This window comes from Leopardus geoffroyi, chromosome A3, assembly GCF_018350155.1.
Source record: "Leopardus geoffroyi isolate Oge1 chromosome A3, O.geoffroyi_Oge1_pat1.0, whole genome shotgun sequence".
In the NCBI taxonomy this organism is placed as follows: domain Eukaryota; kingdom Metazoa; phylum Chordata; class Mammalia; order Carnivora; family Felidae; genus Leopardus; species Leopardus geoffroyi.
Genome location: NC_059336.1, coordinates 5,842,091 through 5,858,423, shown reverse-complemented (window position 1 = coordinate 5,858,423; position 16,333 = coordinate 5,842,091). Strand labels below are relative to the sequence as shown.

Sequence of the window (16,333 nt, the reverse complement as noted above, 5' to 3'; positions counted from 1 at the left end):
ACGATTCACAAGTCCCCGTCTGACCCAGCTGCTCTGATCTCCTTCTTAGGAGTAGACTCGCTGACTTGTGTGCATATGTTCACCAAGAGGCAGATAGGCAAGGATGTTCCCAGCATCATCTCCTTCTTTTTTTATTGCCTTTTTCTTTTTTATTTGGGAGAGACAGTGGGAGAGGGGCAGAGGGAGAGAGAGACAGAGGGAGAGAATCCTAAGCAGTATCCACACTCAGCACAGAGCCCCACGCGGGGCTCATGATCCTGGGATTGCCACCTGAGCCGAAATCAAGAGTCGGACGCTCCCTTGACCGAGCCACCCAGACACCCCTTCATCTCCTTCTTTTTTTTTCTTTTAATTCTTTTTTACATTTCTTTATTTTTGAGAAACAGAGTAAGACAAAGCATGAGCAGGGGAGGGGCAGAGAGAGAGGAGACAGAATCCGAAGCGGGCTCCAGGCTCCAAGCCATCAGCACGGGGCCCGACGCGGGGCTCGAACCCACGAGCTGTGAGATCATGACCTGAGCCGAAGTCGGACGCTCAACCGACTGAGCCCCCCAGGCGCCCCCACCCTTCGTCTCCTTCCCAAACAGAAACTCCAAACGACCACACGCCCGTCAAGAGAACAGATAAACTAATCAGCTCCATTCACAGAATGGAATATTATAGAGCGGAGAAAATGAACCGATTACAGGTAAACGCAGCGAGATGGGTCGATCTTACAAACATAACGTTCAGGGAAAGAGGCCAGACACACAAGGGCAAGCATCAATTCGACTTTGTCCGCCTCCCTTTCTCTGACAGCCAGACCAATTTTGGGGTGAGAATCTGGGCAGGTGTTTACCCTAGGAGACAGGGCCGTACCGCAAGGGACCTCTGGGGGGGGGGGGGGGTGATGCTATTTCTTGATTTATTCCCAGGGCAGAGGCCCTCACTCTGGGGTCACTTGGTGCATATTCACTCTTGCAAAGTTGGTGCTCCTTCCTGCACGGGTGTCATTCTTCAGTAGCAAACCCTGGATAAATGCGATTACATCACGTTGACTGTGTTTCCCTCGCCCAAGGGGTCGTGGGGGCCTGGGCCGATGGTGAGCCCCCCTTGTCCTCCCGTCTCCGCCGAAATGTCTCTCAGCACCTGTCCTAGCAGGTGGCCTAACCGCTGGCCACGATGCCGCCATGCCCCCAGTAAGTCTCCCTTTACGCCCGGCCGAGCCGCCGTTTTTCCTGTTGATGGCGGAGCCGCTTTCTGTGGCTGGGGGACTGTCACTTGCGGGTTCGGGGACGTGGTGGACTGTGCCTTATCCCTCTCACGGCCCGGCCTGCCGCGTGCCTGTTTTCTGGACCAGTGCCAGGTGCAGAGTCAGAGATGAAGCCCTTGCGGCTGTCGTGTGTGTGTGTGTTGAACGGGACGAGTCAGGCGTTTCTCAACCGACCAGAGGAAGGGAAACCTGCGTCCTGTTTTCCGTCCGCCAAGAGGAGAAGGCTGGATTGATGGGCAATGTTTTCGACCTCTTCCTCCGGGCCCTTGTTCGTTTCCGGATCTAAGATTGGGAACAATCCGTGTTAACCAAAGGAGCGTTCGGAGGCTGAACCGGCAGCCAGAGGGAGGCTTCGGGCACGACGCTGAAGGGGAGCACGTCGGGGCCCACGGCGGGGACAGGACGTCCCAGCTGGGCAAAGGCTGGAAGGAAGGCCATCCGGGGTGAGACCACCGAGCCCAGGGCCCCACTGGGGTTGAGGACACGCGGGCAGAAGCCGTGGCAGGCCTCTGCGCATACGTGACCCCGTGGGGGTCACGGGCCAGGCGTGCCAGACTCTGCCACCAACGCCACGCCCCCGGCCCACTGGACTATTTATACCCCTGGGAGGTCACCAGGAGGGCCAGGAAGCAAAGAGCCTTGTGGCGCATTAAGCCCGCGACCGCCGCCCCATCTCAGCCCCGGGCTTCCGAGAAGGCCCGCTCAGCGCTATCAGCAGGCCGGCTCTGAAGATAAGCGGCCTCCACTTGGCCCCACGAATGGTGTTATTTCAGGGACCGCTCAGAGGCACAGGATGGGATGTGACCCAGCCATCTGTCATCCTCTCCTTCGTCAACACGCTTCGCAAGCGTCGAACAAAGACCAGCACTTGTTTGGGGAAACCACCCTCCCCAAAGGCATCTGGGCAAGGAATCTGCTCAGAGCGATGCTTTCCGTCCTCCTCCCCAGCACCTCTGGGCAGTCACCCACCCCGCCCCCGAGGCCAAGGTCTGCTCCCCAACCCTGGGCTGGACGGGCTGCGTGAGGTCACTTCTGCTAAAAACCTCCTAAAAGAAAGAGATCCCAGATCTGGACTCGGTTAGAGAGGGTCAGGGCCCAAACGTGGAATTTCTCTCTACATCCCGCATCTCGATAACATAATTTTTTTTTTTTAATTTTTTTTTCAATGTTTATTTATTTTTGGGACAGAGAGAGACAGAGCATGAACGGGGGAGGGTCAGAGAGAGGGAGACACAGAATCAGAAACAGGCTCCAGGCTCTGAGCCATCAGCCCAGAGCCCGACGCGGGGCTCGAACTCCCGGACCGCGAGATCGTGACCTGGCTGAAGTCGGACGCTTAACCGACTGCGCCACCCAGCCCCTCGATAACATAATTAAGTTGGATACGCGGCGCTGAGGGTCAAGGGCCAAGGTGCGGGCCTCTGAGCCGACGGGGACCCGCGTCTCCATCCCCCACCCTTTCCACCTCGGCCCCCGCCGTTCCCCCACCCCCACCGGACACACGCCCACACTGTTCTTGGGGATGGTGTCATCTTCTCCTCGGGGGCCGGCCGGCTGCCTCAAGTGATGCCACAGGTTTGGGAGAACGTGGGCAGATGCATCGTCCCCAGTTTCCCCTGCCACTGCCCGTCACAGAGCGGGAAAAGCAAAGACGACAGCCACGGGTTTGGGATGAAAGTCAGTGGGAAGGTTCACTGCTCCGTTGGCACGCCCGGGCACACCTGAGAAGACTTCTCATTGATGATCCCCAAGCGGCGTCAAATGTGCCCACGGGGTGAGGCCGACTGAGGGCCCCTGACCCCAGCCTTGATCTGAAAGGGAGGGACGCCGAGGGCCAGGGCGAAGGCCTCCTCGAGGTCGTGCAGCTACGAGGGGCACACCCCACGTCTGATTCCAGGCCTGTTGATGACAACAATGACATGTATTCACCAAACATGCGAGGGAAGCCATGGGCTGGGCACTGGGGACACCGCAGTGACCAAACTCCTCGCCAGGAGCAGGGCTCACGCACGAGGCGACTTGGGGCGAAGATCTACGGAAGCTGAGGGAGCAGCCTGTGGCTGTCTGGGGGAACAGCATTCCTGGCACAGGCTGGAACCAGTGCAAAGGCCCTGAGGCAGAGCACGCTTGGGGTGTTGAGAACAGCAAGGACGATGCATGGCCGTGGCAGAGAACATAAAGGGACAGGGGGTGGGGCGAGGTGCGGGAGGCCGAATAACGGCCCCTCAAAGATGTCCACGTCCCAGTCCCTGGACTCTGTGAATATGGTACCTTACAGAGCTGACATGTCACTTAGTGTCCGCTATTTTCACCCACAACACTTCTGGCACCAAATGGTGAAGCGGAGGAGACCCTCGACCCTAGACCCTAGGAGGAGCCCCTTCTTCAAGTCTTCAGACACCAGCCGGATGTCCTATGATTCGATTCGATTCTGGCACTAACCACCCAGAGTTTGCACAGACCCAAGGTTAGGGGGTCCCCTGCGTCAGACGCCCGTTGTAAGTCCCAGGTTGTCACCTGGACTTCTGACCCACTGGCTATAAACGGGGGGGGGGGGGGCGGGGCGCGGATATCCACAACCCCTCCTCAGCTTGGGTGACTCGCTCAAACTGCTCACAGAACTCAAGAAGTTACTTTCCTTATTAGCACCGGCCGTAAAGGACACAAGCCAGGAACAGCCAAATGGAAGAGATCCCTGGGGCGGAGCATGGGGGGGAGGGGGGAGAGGGGCTCAGAGCTTCTGGCCCTCCGGGCACCCCCATACGATCACCAGGCAGGAAGCTCCCCAAACCCCATTTTTCAGGGTTTTTTTTAAACGGATGTTCCATTAAGTACGCAGGACTGAGTAAATCACTGGCCGGTGGTGATGAACTCGGTCCCCAGCCTCCTGGAGGTCAGGGACCTGGGCTGGAAGTTCCAGCCCTCCTCTAGGGCTCCGTCCCTCTGGCCAGTCAAGAGTCACCTCCTCAGCATAATAAACTCAGACGTGGCTGGAGGGAGCTACTTTTGGGAATCGGCCGACATCTCAAAACCCCCTTCTTCCCATCCCTCAGGAAGTTCCAAGGGTTTTAGAAGCTCTGTGCCAGGAACCGGGGACAAAGACCAAATATTTATTTTTTACTGCATCCCACCTTGCACCAGGGACTCGGCAGATGTGGCTGGGTTAAGGATCGTTGAGGCAGAGGGATGGTCCAGGACTGTGTGAGCACATCATCACAAGGGGCCGTGTGAGAGAGGAGTCGGATCAGAGAAAGACGTGGGGGGATTTGAGGACGCCACTCTCCTGCCCTGGGGCTGGGGAAGGGGCCGCTGAGTTAGGGGTCATTTGTCGCAGCAGCCCAGGAAACCGGGGACGGGACAGATGCAGTGGGGCCTTTGGGGTGATTTGACTCGAAGAAGGGTGGGGCTCGGGGAGGGTGCTGGGCAGAGACCTCGGGTTTAACAGGATCACCGTGGCTGCGGCGATCAGCCCGGTGCTGGAGCTAAGCGCTTGCTTACGTCATCTCATTTAATGCTCCCCATGTCCCTGAGAGGTTGTGAGCACCGTGCCCATTTCACAGAAGGGGAAGCTGGGGCTTCGGGGAGCTCCGTGGTCGCTGTGCGGTGCCTCGAGGTGCGCCGGCTCGTAAGAGGCCCCGACTCTCCCCCTGGTAGGGCGCACGAGGTCCTTCGATCGGCGGCCACCCCCGCCGCGGCAGATTTCCTTCAACTGTCCCCTAGAATAAACGTCCAGCCGTCTGCTGTCCCCTCACTGCCTCCTGCAGGAGTTCACGGCTCTCCCAGAGAGGCAGGCACTGCCACACAGACTCTGTCACCAACCCGCCGAGTGGACGCCACGGCGGGGGGGTTTCCAGAAGGCAGGAGGGGCCCCCGCCCCTTAACATCTCCCCTGAGCTCCCAGGCTTCTGCCTTGTTGGCCCGGCTTCCGTTTCTCCATCAGCGGTTCTCACCCGGGAGCGACTGTCTTCCCAGGGGACGCGGGGCAATGTCTGGGGACATTAATGGCTATCACCACTTGGGGCACAGGAGAGGAACGGGGGCCAGGGATGTTGCCAAACACCCTACAGGGTGCAGGGTGCCCCGCCCCAAACGGCAGCAGCCGAGGCCGAGAATCACAGTTTGCCCGTCACGCGTCTACTGGCCTCATGTCCCCCCCTCGGGGTCTGCGGGCGGCCCTGTGGCCATGGGGTTTCTGTGCACTCCGCCTGCGCACCCTTGTCACATCCCCTTTCTGACACCCCCCTCACCTGGTCTGAGTGCCTTCTCTCTGCCCCCCGCCCCGCTCCCCGGACCCTGCACCGAGCCCCACCCAACCCTCAACGTTGTCACCCCTTCCCCTTGGTTGCTTACTTGTTCTGCTCCCTGTGCCCCTGGACGCACCACCATCCACGAGCACCGGGCCCTCATCTCCCCCTCGGTCACGGTGCGTCCTCGGTGCCCAGAACACCGCCCACAGTGCGTCAATGCTCAAAACACACCTGCAGGATGGCAGACGGATCGAGTCAGAATTGGGCCCCGGGCCTGGCCCCGAAGCCTTTGTCCTAGTCCCCAAGCACGGGACAGCCCGGCAGGACACGGGTGGGGCCCTGGCTCAAAAGGCAGGAAGGGTTTCAGGACGATGACCACAGCCCACTCGCATCAGCGAGGGGCCGTTCCGAGCACAGAGGCCCGTGCGGCTGCTTAGGACACGCGGCCGGAGAGAGGAGAGCTCGTACCGTCGCGAAACGCTGGCCCGCGGTGCTGGGACAAGAGTGGCGGCCACGCCTCAGTGTCACGGCACTTCGAGCAGGGCCCGCTCCTGGGCCGGCTCCTGGGCCTGCTGGCCGCCGGGTCTGAGAGGCGGCCGGCGGAGAGGGCGCCGCTCGCCCAGGCCAGGTGCACTCTGCCTCTGTCCAAACAGCTGCTGCGAAAGGCTTTGGCGAGTTCTGTGTTTTCCCTCTTCTATTTTTATTTCCTCAAATCTAAGACCAAGAGAGGCCAGTGCCAGATTCTGAAGCGGTCTGAGCCAGGGTGGACCGATCCACAGGCGAAGGGAAACGTGTCTGCGAGGGGTCACTGCAAGTACCCTTGGAAGGGATGGACAGACTTCACGTTGAGGGCGGGGCCGAGCCCGGAGAAGGACCGGGTCCCCCGACAGAGGCTCCGTCCCGCCATCGGAGGCCCCCGGACCCAGGGCCGCCTCCGCACTGCCCCACCCCGGAGGTGCTGTTTTCACCGACCCTTCTTGGGAAACAGCGCCCCCTGGAGGTGTGCAGGGCCCAGCTCACTAACGCCCAGCAAACGTGTGACGGTTTCTACCTCCCTGTGTGTTCAAGCGGGGAGGGCGGTCAGCGTATGTGGCTCTCAGGCTTGTCCCGCGGATCCGCACGAGCTCGGTGCCTCGGACGGGGTCCCTGGCCCGGAGGGAGCACTCCAGGGCTCACACTGTGGTTTGCAAAGATCCACACGGGTCATGCCATCATCCTTCCCGGGCACATGTGAGAGTAGCTGAGGTGATGAGGGACTTTACAAAGACTCTGGGGACGACAGGTAATGATTCTGGGCACTTGTAGGTCACAACCTAAATCGTTCAACTCACTGGATGGGATCGGGGCGGGGGGGGGGGGCGTCCTCCCTGGGAGGACTCTGTGTTCAGCTACAGCCATGATCATTCTCTCGCGTGCCTGCTATTTGCCAGGGACTTTCTGTGCCCGTGCTACCCCTAACGTCCTCCATAACCCAAGGCGCGTGGGGTAGCTCAGGTGATGTGCGAGGGAAGAAGTCTGAAATAGCCCCCAGATTTCTGCCCGGCGTAGAATGATCGCTCCCAAAGGTGAAGGGATTTTGCAGGTGCAGTTAGGGCCCCTAACCAACGGACTTGGAGCGAATCAAAGGGAGATTATCCTGGGTGGGTCTGACCTCATCAGATGAATCTTTAAAAGAAGAGAGGTCCTCCTGCTGGCTTTGAAGAACGAAGCGGCCGTGTCGTGAGGGGAGCACCTGTAAAGGAGCCGAGAGTGACCCAGGGCTGACAACCAGGAAGAAAATGGGGACCTCGGTCCTACGACCGCAAGGAATTGGATTTGGCCAACAGCTGGGATGAATTTGGAAGAAGCCTCATTTGGAAGAAGGCGGGGGTTCCTGGGGGGCTCGGTCAGTTAAGCGTCTGACTCTTGAGTTCCGCTCAGGTCATGATCTCGAGGTTCATGAGATCGAGCCCCGCCTCGGGCTCTGCGCTGGCTGCATGGAGCCTGCTTGGGATTCTCTCTCTCTCTCTCTCCCTCTCTCTCTGCCCCTCCCCCACGTTCACACTCTCCCTCTCTCTCAAAATAAACAAACATAATAAATACACATAAAAAAAAAAAAAACAACGCACTTGCTGGCACATTGCTTACAGCCCCGTGAGGTCTTGAGCAGAGAACCTAGCTACACGTTGCCCACACTTCTGACCCGCAGAAGGTGTAAGATAATAAACGGGTGATGATTTAAGCCAACAAGTTTGGGTAATTGTGCTGTAGCAAGAGAAAACTAATACCAATAGTTGCCAGTCTCCAACATCCATAAAATTCTGAGAGCAATAAAACACTGACTGCTGATTTTTGACTATATACCTTGCCACCTAGAATCAAAGACTATAGTTTCCAGTCTCCCCTGCGGCTGGGTGTGGCCATGTGACTGTATTCTTGCTAATTGGCGGATGACTGGATGATTGTGTCTACGCGTTAGGACGGCTACTGGAAGGAAGCATATAGCCTAGAATACAGATATAATGGCTGGTGCTCCAGCAGCCATGTTGGGCCACGAAGTGGACTGGGAGGATGGAGGCCATGAATGATGATGACAGGGCAGACAGGCAGAAAGAGACTAGACCCCAAAGGGTGCGGTGGAACTGCCATCCTGACCTTGGACAGCTGACTTTCAGACTTCCTTTAAATGAGAAACTTTTATCTTGTTTAAGCCACTGTTACTTGGGGCTTTTGTGGTGGTGGCGGTTAAATACAGCTTATGCTCGCCCTACATTATCTCGGTGGGCACCATACCGTCTCACAGAGGAGGAAACTGAGGTCACAGAGAAGGTAGAGATGTGCCCACAGCGGGGATCCCACAGCTAACTAAATAACTGGCCCCAGGTCCCTCTGCCCAACAGGCACTGCCTCTGACTCTGTGACGTGAGAACTCTCCTCCACGTCAAACAGATATTTGTAAGAAAGCAGCAGTGGACTTCCCCCAGAGCAGGTGAGTGAGTGTCCTGCCAGTTGCCCCCACCGGTGACTTTGACCAGTGTCCCTTCTCACCCCAAACGCCTGGTGAAGGGCCTCGGGGCTCACCACCTCCAGCCTCTGCAGATGAGGAGGCAGGACAGGTTCCACTGGGGCCTCAGAGCCTTTGCACATGCTGATCCCTGAGGCAGAGATGCTCTTCCCTGCAGTCACTCCACTGCTCTGTCCTTCCTTCGGGGGCCCACCCCTTCCTTGACCACTCCGTCCGAGGAGCTTAGCCAAGCTAAGCCAACCCCTCACTTCCTTCCCCTGCTCACTGTTCCTTCCTGATACACATCGTTACTCATCACTAAAGTGCTCACGGTCCACGCCAGCTTGTCCATCAGGCACGGTGGACAGTGCCCAGGGCTCACGGCACTGTCAGGGGCCCCCAAGGTGTTTTCACGTCTTTTAAAATCAGAAGGTAATGGGGCGCCTGGGTGGCGCAGTCGGTTAAGCGTCCGACTTCAGCCAGGTCACGATCTCGCGGTCCGTGAGTTCGAGCCCCGCGTCGGGCTCTGGGCTGATGGCTCAGAGCCTGGAGCCTGTTTCCGATTCTGTGTCTCCCTCTCTCTCTGCCCCTCCCCCGTTCATGCTCTGTCTCTCTCTGTCCCAAAAATAAATAAATGTTGAAAAAAAAAATAAAAAATAAAATCAGAAGGTAAGAAATGAATGGGATTCAGCCTGACTTACTTGCCATTCCAACCCAGTCGTCACAGCATCTGCGTCATTCTGCGTGAGGGCAGGGGTCCACGCGGCCACGGTGCGGTGCCAGTTACGACTTGTTTCTCGTGCTCCCCGGATGCAGGCTTCGTGGTGAGGACGCTTTGCCTCGTCCCCTGCCTCTCCAGTGGCCGTAGCGGGGCTGGTGCATGGTGGTGCGTGCCATGAACTAGTGAATGAACAAACGAACGAATGAATGCTTCCTCGGAGTGATCCCCGCTCCCGCAAAGGGCAGCGTGGGTTGGCTGCCCTTGGCCGTGGTCATCCTTGTGTGTGGTCTCCCTACTCCTCCTGGATCCCTGTGCCATGTCGGCCCCACCGGAGGACGGTGGCTCCCGTCGTGCATGGGCCAAGGGCGGGAAGCGGGGGGAAGCGGGGGTTGGGCTCCCGCAGCCCCTTCTCCAGCCACGGGATGGGGCAGAAAGTAGCAGCACGTATGGCACGAGGCAGGCTGGGACTAACTGAGGCTGCTGGGAAGTTCTGGTAGGCTCCAGAACTTCGTGGGGGCAGAAGGGGACAGGCCGGGGGAGAAAGACAGGAACCTCACCGTCATGGGATGAATGGTGGCCTCAAAAAAGACTTGTCCACATCCTAATGCCTCGTACTTATGAATGCGACCTTATTTGGAAAAAAGGTCTTTGCAGATGTAATTAAGGATCTTGAGATGAGATCATCCTGGATTATCCAGCGAATCCTAAACGCAATGACAAAAGGCCCAGGAAGGACCAGAGGAAAACGGAGAGATGTGACGACAGGTGACCCAGCCACCAGCCGAGGGAGCCAGCAGCCCCAGAAGCTGGGAGACGCTGGGAATGACTCTCCCTGAAGTCCCTGCACAGGGCACAGCCCTGCAGACACCTTGAGTGTTGACTTCTGGCCTCGGAACTGCGAGCAAACCCTTCTGTTTTCAGCCACCACTGTCGTCATCGGTCACGGCAGCTCCGGGAGACGAACACGCTCACCTTCCCCGAAACATCTGAACAGAGGGAAGGACTCCAAACGTACATGTGAGGATGCTCCGAGCAGATGGCCTCAGTGGCCACGGCCAACACCCCCAGCCTCTCAGCAGGGCCCACACACGGTCCGTCACCGGCAGGTGAGGGAGGGCTCTGAGCGAAGGCCTCGCTCGCTTGGCAGGAGAGGCCGCCGGCCGCAGCCAGGGAGGAAGCTTTGTGTTGCGCTCAGAGTTCTCACAAAGGAAGGTCTTGGGTGGCTTGGGAACGGCAGGGAGACCCCGGGCCTGCCCTTTGTGGTCCAGGAAGTCGGCATGGATTCGGGGGCGGACACACGGCCCCGGGGGCCTTTGGGAGGGTTGGGGCTGGGGGCCCAGAGACCCCGCTTTTACAAGCATCCCCGGGCGATCGTAGCTGCGGTGATCTCGGTGGAGGCCAGGCTGCGGGGCTCAAATTCTGATCGCGGCACTTGGTGGCTGGGGACTTCGAGTAAACGCCTCCACCTCTCTGCGCCTGCTCGGCATGGCCAGCGGGGACCTCGGGCCGCGCCGCGGGAGCAAAGGTGCCTGACGCAGGGGCTCGGAGAGCAGGGGCGGGACAGGAGGCGATGAGAAACCGCTCGGAGGTGAACGTGAGCAAGAGGGGTGGAAACCGGGAAGGCAAATGACCTCACGTGCGCCGCCGCGGCCACAACACCCCTGCCCACAGGAGCCCAAAGAGGTGCCGGACGGGGGAGGCGGGCCAGCAGGTCGCTCTGAGACTGGCCTCTCGGCTTCTTCCGGAGGGTGTGGCTTTTACTTTCCTGCTCTTAGTAGACGTGTGGGTACAAATCCATAGCAATGATTAAAACAGCAACTGATATTCACCCCTTATGAATAATAGCCTAACGAGACAGACGATTGGGAGTAGTGAGGACTGTGGTTAACGAGCGCTTTTTGGCTCCAGCCGAGAGCCTCCATGCAGGAATGCGGCCCAGGGCAGGCAGGTCTCAAGAGGAGCCAGAACTGGGGAATGTGTTTTTCACCCTCAACCTTCTAGTTTTCAAACACCATGATGGCCATGAACTCCCTTTTTGAAGACGTAGCAACACCATGCTGGGGGGCGGGGCGGGGGGTCAGGCTCGTCCGCAGGCGCATCCGGCCCTCCGGTTTGCGGCTCCGGTCTCTGGCCTGGACCTGGAACAAAAGCTAGATTGCGCATCAGGACAGTGACAGGAGGGTTTGGAAATCCCGGGGGCTGGAACTTGCTGGGAGCGGTTGTTTCGTTTGAGGCAACGGGGAAGGGCGGGCCGTCTGGCCTCCTAACATCCACCAGGCGACCTCTGGGTGCACTTGAAAGTGACAAAGGGGGGCGCCTGGGTGGCGCAGTCGGTTAGGCGTCCGACTTCAGCCAGGTCACGATCTCGCGGTCCGTGAGTTCGAGCCCCGCATCAGGCTCTGGGCTGATGGCTCAGAGCCTGGAGCCTGTTTCCGATTCTGTGTCTCCCTCTCTCTCTGCCCCTCCCCCGTTCATGCTCTGTCTCTCTCTGTCCCAAAAATGAATAAACGTTGAAAAAAAAAATTAAAAAAAAAAAAAAAAAGAAAGTGACAAAGGAACCCACGATGTTGCGCGGCTGAGTGCTGCCGAATGCACGGCAAGGAGGTGGGCCCCTGGCTGCCTCCCCCGGGCCCCCACCGGTCGGTCCCTCCCCAGCTCGAGCCCAGAGCCAACAGCTCCCCCCGGCCCCGAACCACTGAAACAATTTGCATTGGACAATGCTGGCGACGGGGCCCTTGCTGCTTCAGTTTTGGGTGTGCACTTCCCCGCCCCCCCCCCCCCGCCCCCAGCCTGCCTTTTTTGTTTCCTTCTTGTGCCTCTCTTTTATTGGGATGACTAAATCTTTAAACTATGTTAGCAGTAAACACAGCTAATTTACCCCCCCGCCTCTCTGAAACAGCTGTTGACAGCTGCACTGTAATTCAATCAAGGATCTTTGTAGTCGAGCCTCCCCGGTTCACATTTGTGGTTCGGTCCCATCCCTCCTGCCTGGAGCCCCACACAGCTGGACCAAGTATTGACGAGCGCCCCGTTCTCCCCGGGGCCTGGCTGACGAACAGCGCGCTGATGGTGGGGGCCAAGGCGGAGAGTTCTTAGCGAACCAAGGGAGCGGCGACGTCCGGGAGTTAAGAGGGAAAGAACCCGACATCCACGGCCCCAAGAATCAGAACCAAATGTCTCCTTTTATTGAAAAGTCAGAAACCCTCTTTATTTTGTCTATTTATACAGAAAATTCGCTGAGGACCGCTCTATGCAACAGCTGAAGGTACAATGGTCTGACCGTTAATAAATAGTCTTAAATAAGAAAACAAACAGGCTGGGGGGGGGAAGCGAACTCATCATCCTGAACGAGGGACCGAAGAAGGAGCGTGTAAAGTGAGCTTCCGATGGACATAAATAATTTCCTTTGTTTTGTAACAACTATTTACATGTTTCAACGTACAGACGATGCGAGCCAGAAGCCAGGTGGGGTACAAGTGGCCAGAAAACTTGCACCTACGGGGAATCACACAAAAATCCCCAGATCTGCCAACAGGTAAAACAAAGCACAGCAAAGACAGTGACTCTTCCCTACCGACCGGGCCGAGTGAAGGCTGCAGCCTAAGCTACTGAAGAAGAAAAATAAAAGAAGATAAAAACGGGGGCTCTGGTGTTTCCAGGAACCAACTTAATCAAGGTGGAGAAAACAATCCCCTGCTGGACGGGACTCCAGGGGCACAGGCCTCATCTGGATGAAGCCTCGTGTGGGTTAGCCTCATCTGGATAACCCTGCTCTAGACTGCCCAGAGCTCCCCAAGGCTTGTGTGGCAGCTAGTGGCTGGGTGCACAGCATTTAGGGGACCCACTGGCCAAGGGAAGGGAGGCTCACACCAAGAGCCACATCAGAAATGACAACTTGGAGTTGGAACACCCGATTAGGACGTCACTCCCAAAGCGGCTTCTAGATCCTTCCATCTGAGATTGGCAACCAGCAGATCTAGACCACGTCATCTGCTCCTTACTTCAAGGAGCTGATTGTTTGCAGAGCCCTCAAAAGGGGCCACTGGGGGCCCCGGTTGGAGCCCAGACCTCAGAACGCTGCTGTCCATCTATGGCCCAGCGGGGGAGCCCCCCGGGGCGGTGGCCAGCATCCCCGCCCACCCCACCCCGATCTAGAGCTGGGCTTCCTTGGCACTCCTTTAAATGGGGCCATGTTGGCTAGAGTTCAAGGTGTCGCTGCAGGTGCTGTCCTGGTGGCTGTCCCGTCCACTCTGGCATGCCACATCGAGTTTTCTACCGTGAGGAGAGCCGGGAAACCGGTTCCAAAGTCTGCCAGCACTCCACATGCCTATTTTAATCTCTGCCACCACACACACACACACACCCAGCTGAACATGTTTTTCCTTCAAGGTCAACACCCCCCCTCCTGCGAGCAGAAATCTGCTGTCTCCCTGGCCCGGCTAAATCTTAGATTTGGGCAAGTCTATATAAACAGTGGGCCTCTGCAAGTCTCAGAATGAAACCAGACTGGAATGACGGGGGGTGTGGGGGGGGGGGTGTCTCCCCATCCTCCCCCGGCCACAGCTTCTGTTTACGAAACCAGAGTAAACCAAGAGATGGGGATAAATTGTTTAGGAAAATATATCTGTAACATCCTAACCATTTTCGTTCATTCGTTTTATTGTGACATTTATTACAGGAACTTCTGTGTTAACTCCCCTTGCGCACAGACACAACGCGCCCACCCCTCGCTGCGCCCCCTTCCTCCCGCTGCCGGGGGGCCCGGCTGAAGGGCGCTCCTAATTACCCCTGGGGACGAGTCAGTGCATGGCAGAGACTTCACAGCCAATGATCGCGGCCGGGCAATTTTTCTTTATATATATGTTGTTTTCCTTCAGGCTTGGCCTGCAGCAGCTTGTAGGATCTTGTCCATAGGAGGCCGGTGAAAACCTGATCAAAAGGCATTCACTTCTCACACTCCTTGATACTCCTACACCGTTAAGGTTGGGGACGGGGGCGGGACAGGCCTCTCGAGGGGCGGCGGGTCTGCTGGTGCCTCGCCAAGGCAGGGGGTGGCGGGAGACCGAGGATCCTGAAAGAACGCGGCCCCGAGGATCTGAGTTCCGGGAGGGACTAGTGGCAGCCACAGGCCCGGACGACCATGTTTCTGTATTTCTTCAGGATGACGTTGGAGCTGTCGTCGAAGTAGAGCACAGAGATGGCGTTGAGCTGCGTGGGGGCACAGCACGGCTTGGGCACCGTTTCCGGGTTGATGAAGTGGACCTGGAACGAGTAAACGGCGGCAGCGGTGAGACGCGTCGCGTCACTCCCCCCTCCCCGGCCGCCACGTTTCTAGAAGGATCACGAGGGCGAAACGACCGCGCGCGGGGCTCGCCCTCGGCGCTTCCTGGGCGGACACGGGACTAGCTCGGTTCTGAGAGGGCCCGTTTCCCACGGCAGGGAACCAGAGTACCGACGTCTACACGGCACACGGCTGGGAAGCGAGTGGCCGGGCGGGTCTCCACCGCGGGGCTGCCTGTACAGTGCGGAGGGCTTGGCGGGGTCTCCGGGGGGCCAGGGGCACTCGACCCCCAGCCGCGACGGCCAAAAATGTCTCCAGAACCTGTCAAATGTCCCCTGGGGGGGGGGCAAAATTGCCCCAAGTGGAGACGAAGCCCGCCTACCACCTGTTCCTGCGAATAAAGTTTTATTGGCACCTAGGGCTGCACCTGCACACTTGAGTCGCTGCAACAGAGGCCGTAGGACTCGCGAGGTTAAAAAGATCTACCACCTGACCCTGTCCAGAAAAAGGTGGCTGACCCCCGGGCTCCCCTGTCCTGTCCAAGAAAGAGAAAGCAAGGCACACAAGTAATTTCCCATGTTCTAGCAGCCGCATGTGAAAAGATGGAAAAGAAACACGTACGACTCATTTAAATAATGTGTTTAATTTAACCCAGGGTTTCAAAAATATGATCGTTGCAATACATACTTACCGTAAAGAATCACCAATGACGTATTTTGCTTTTTTTGGGTACCAAGTTTTCAAAAACTAGTGTGTATTTTATTTTTTTTTGTTTTTTGTTTTTTTTTTGTAATGTTTTTATTTATTTTTGAAGGAGAGAGAGAGAGAGAGAGACAGAGCATGTGTAGGGGAGGAGCAGAGAGAGAGGGAGACACGGAATCCGAAGCAGGCTCCAGGCTCCGAGCTGTCAGCACAGAGCCGGACGCGGGGCTCGAACCCCCAAACCATGAGATCACGAGCTGAGTTGAAGTTGGACGCTTAACCGACTTAGCCACCCAGGTGCCCCTAAGTTTTTTTTTTTAGTTTTGAGACACAGAGAGAGAGAGAGAGAGAGAGAGAAAATGCAAGTGGAGGAGGGGTGGGGAGAGAGAATCCCAGGCAGGCTCCACACTCCACAAGGAACCTGACATGGGCTTGACCCCAGAAACCGTGAGATCACGATCTGAGCTGAAACTAAGAGCTGGATGCTTACACTGACTGAGCCAGCCAGGCGCACCCCTAGTGCGTATCGTATTGTACCGTAATGTTGATTTTTGAGGGGGGGAGGGGCAGAGAGAGGGGGACAGAGGATCCCAAACGAGCTCCACGCTGACAGCAGAGAGCCCAGCGTGGGGCTCGAACTCACCAGAGATCATGGCCTGATCCGAAGTCGGATACTTAGCCGACTGGGCCACCCAGGCGCCCGTAGGGTGCATGTTAGACTCCCGACGCCTCTTGATTCAGACTGGCCCTATTTCAAGTGCTCAAGAGCCACGTGTAAATGTGGTTACCGCGTTGGAGGGTGCAGATCTAAACGATACGAGACCGTCCTGCCTCGTTAGTAGTGACAGTTAAGAGGACAAAACGGGGCGAACGCTTGGTTGGACATCATCAAGAAAGAAGGTTGGGAAGGGAGGATGAAGACAGAGGCCGGCTGGCTGCTCAGGTTTACTGCCCTTCGTGCTCGTGGGATTCTCTGCACCCTACGGAGACCAGGGCTGGTGGCAAACAACGCCCCGGGCCTGAAGGGGCCACACAAGCGCCCCGGATGAGCGAGGCAGGCAGGGAGTCAGACGAGAGGGAAGAGTGAGGGCTGGGGCAGACCACAGGGAGGACGTGGCCAGCTGACCGCGGCCAACCAAAGCCAGCG

The 16,333-nt window shown here is 57.6% G+C and overlaps 1 protein-coding gene across 3 annotated transcripts in view; it reads right to left on the bottom strand.

The window, feature by feature from the left end:
• BMP7 (bone morphogenetic protein 7) overlaps window positions 1–16,333 on the bottom strand; it is a 168,699-nt gene that overhangs the window by 65,403 nt on the left and 86,963 nt on the right. For 2 of the 3 annotated variants that reach the window (XM_045444152.1, XM_045444150.1), the window contains one exon: window positions 12,367–14,465. The exons of the other annotated variant lie outside the window; for it this stretch is intronic. In XM_045444152.1, coding sequence (XP_045300108.1) covers window positions 14,316–14,465 — 150 coding nt within the window. In that variant the 3' untranslated portion in view covers window positions 12,367–14,315. Of the gene's footprint in view, window positions 1–12,366; window positions 14,466–16,333 lie in introns of those variants that run through there. 3 annotated transcript variants of the gene reach the window in all.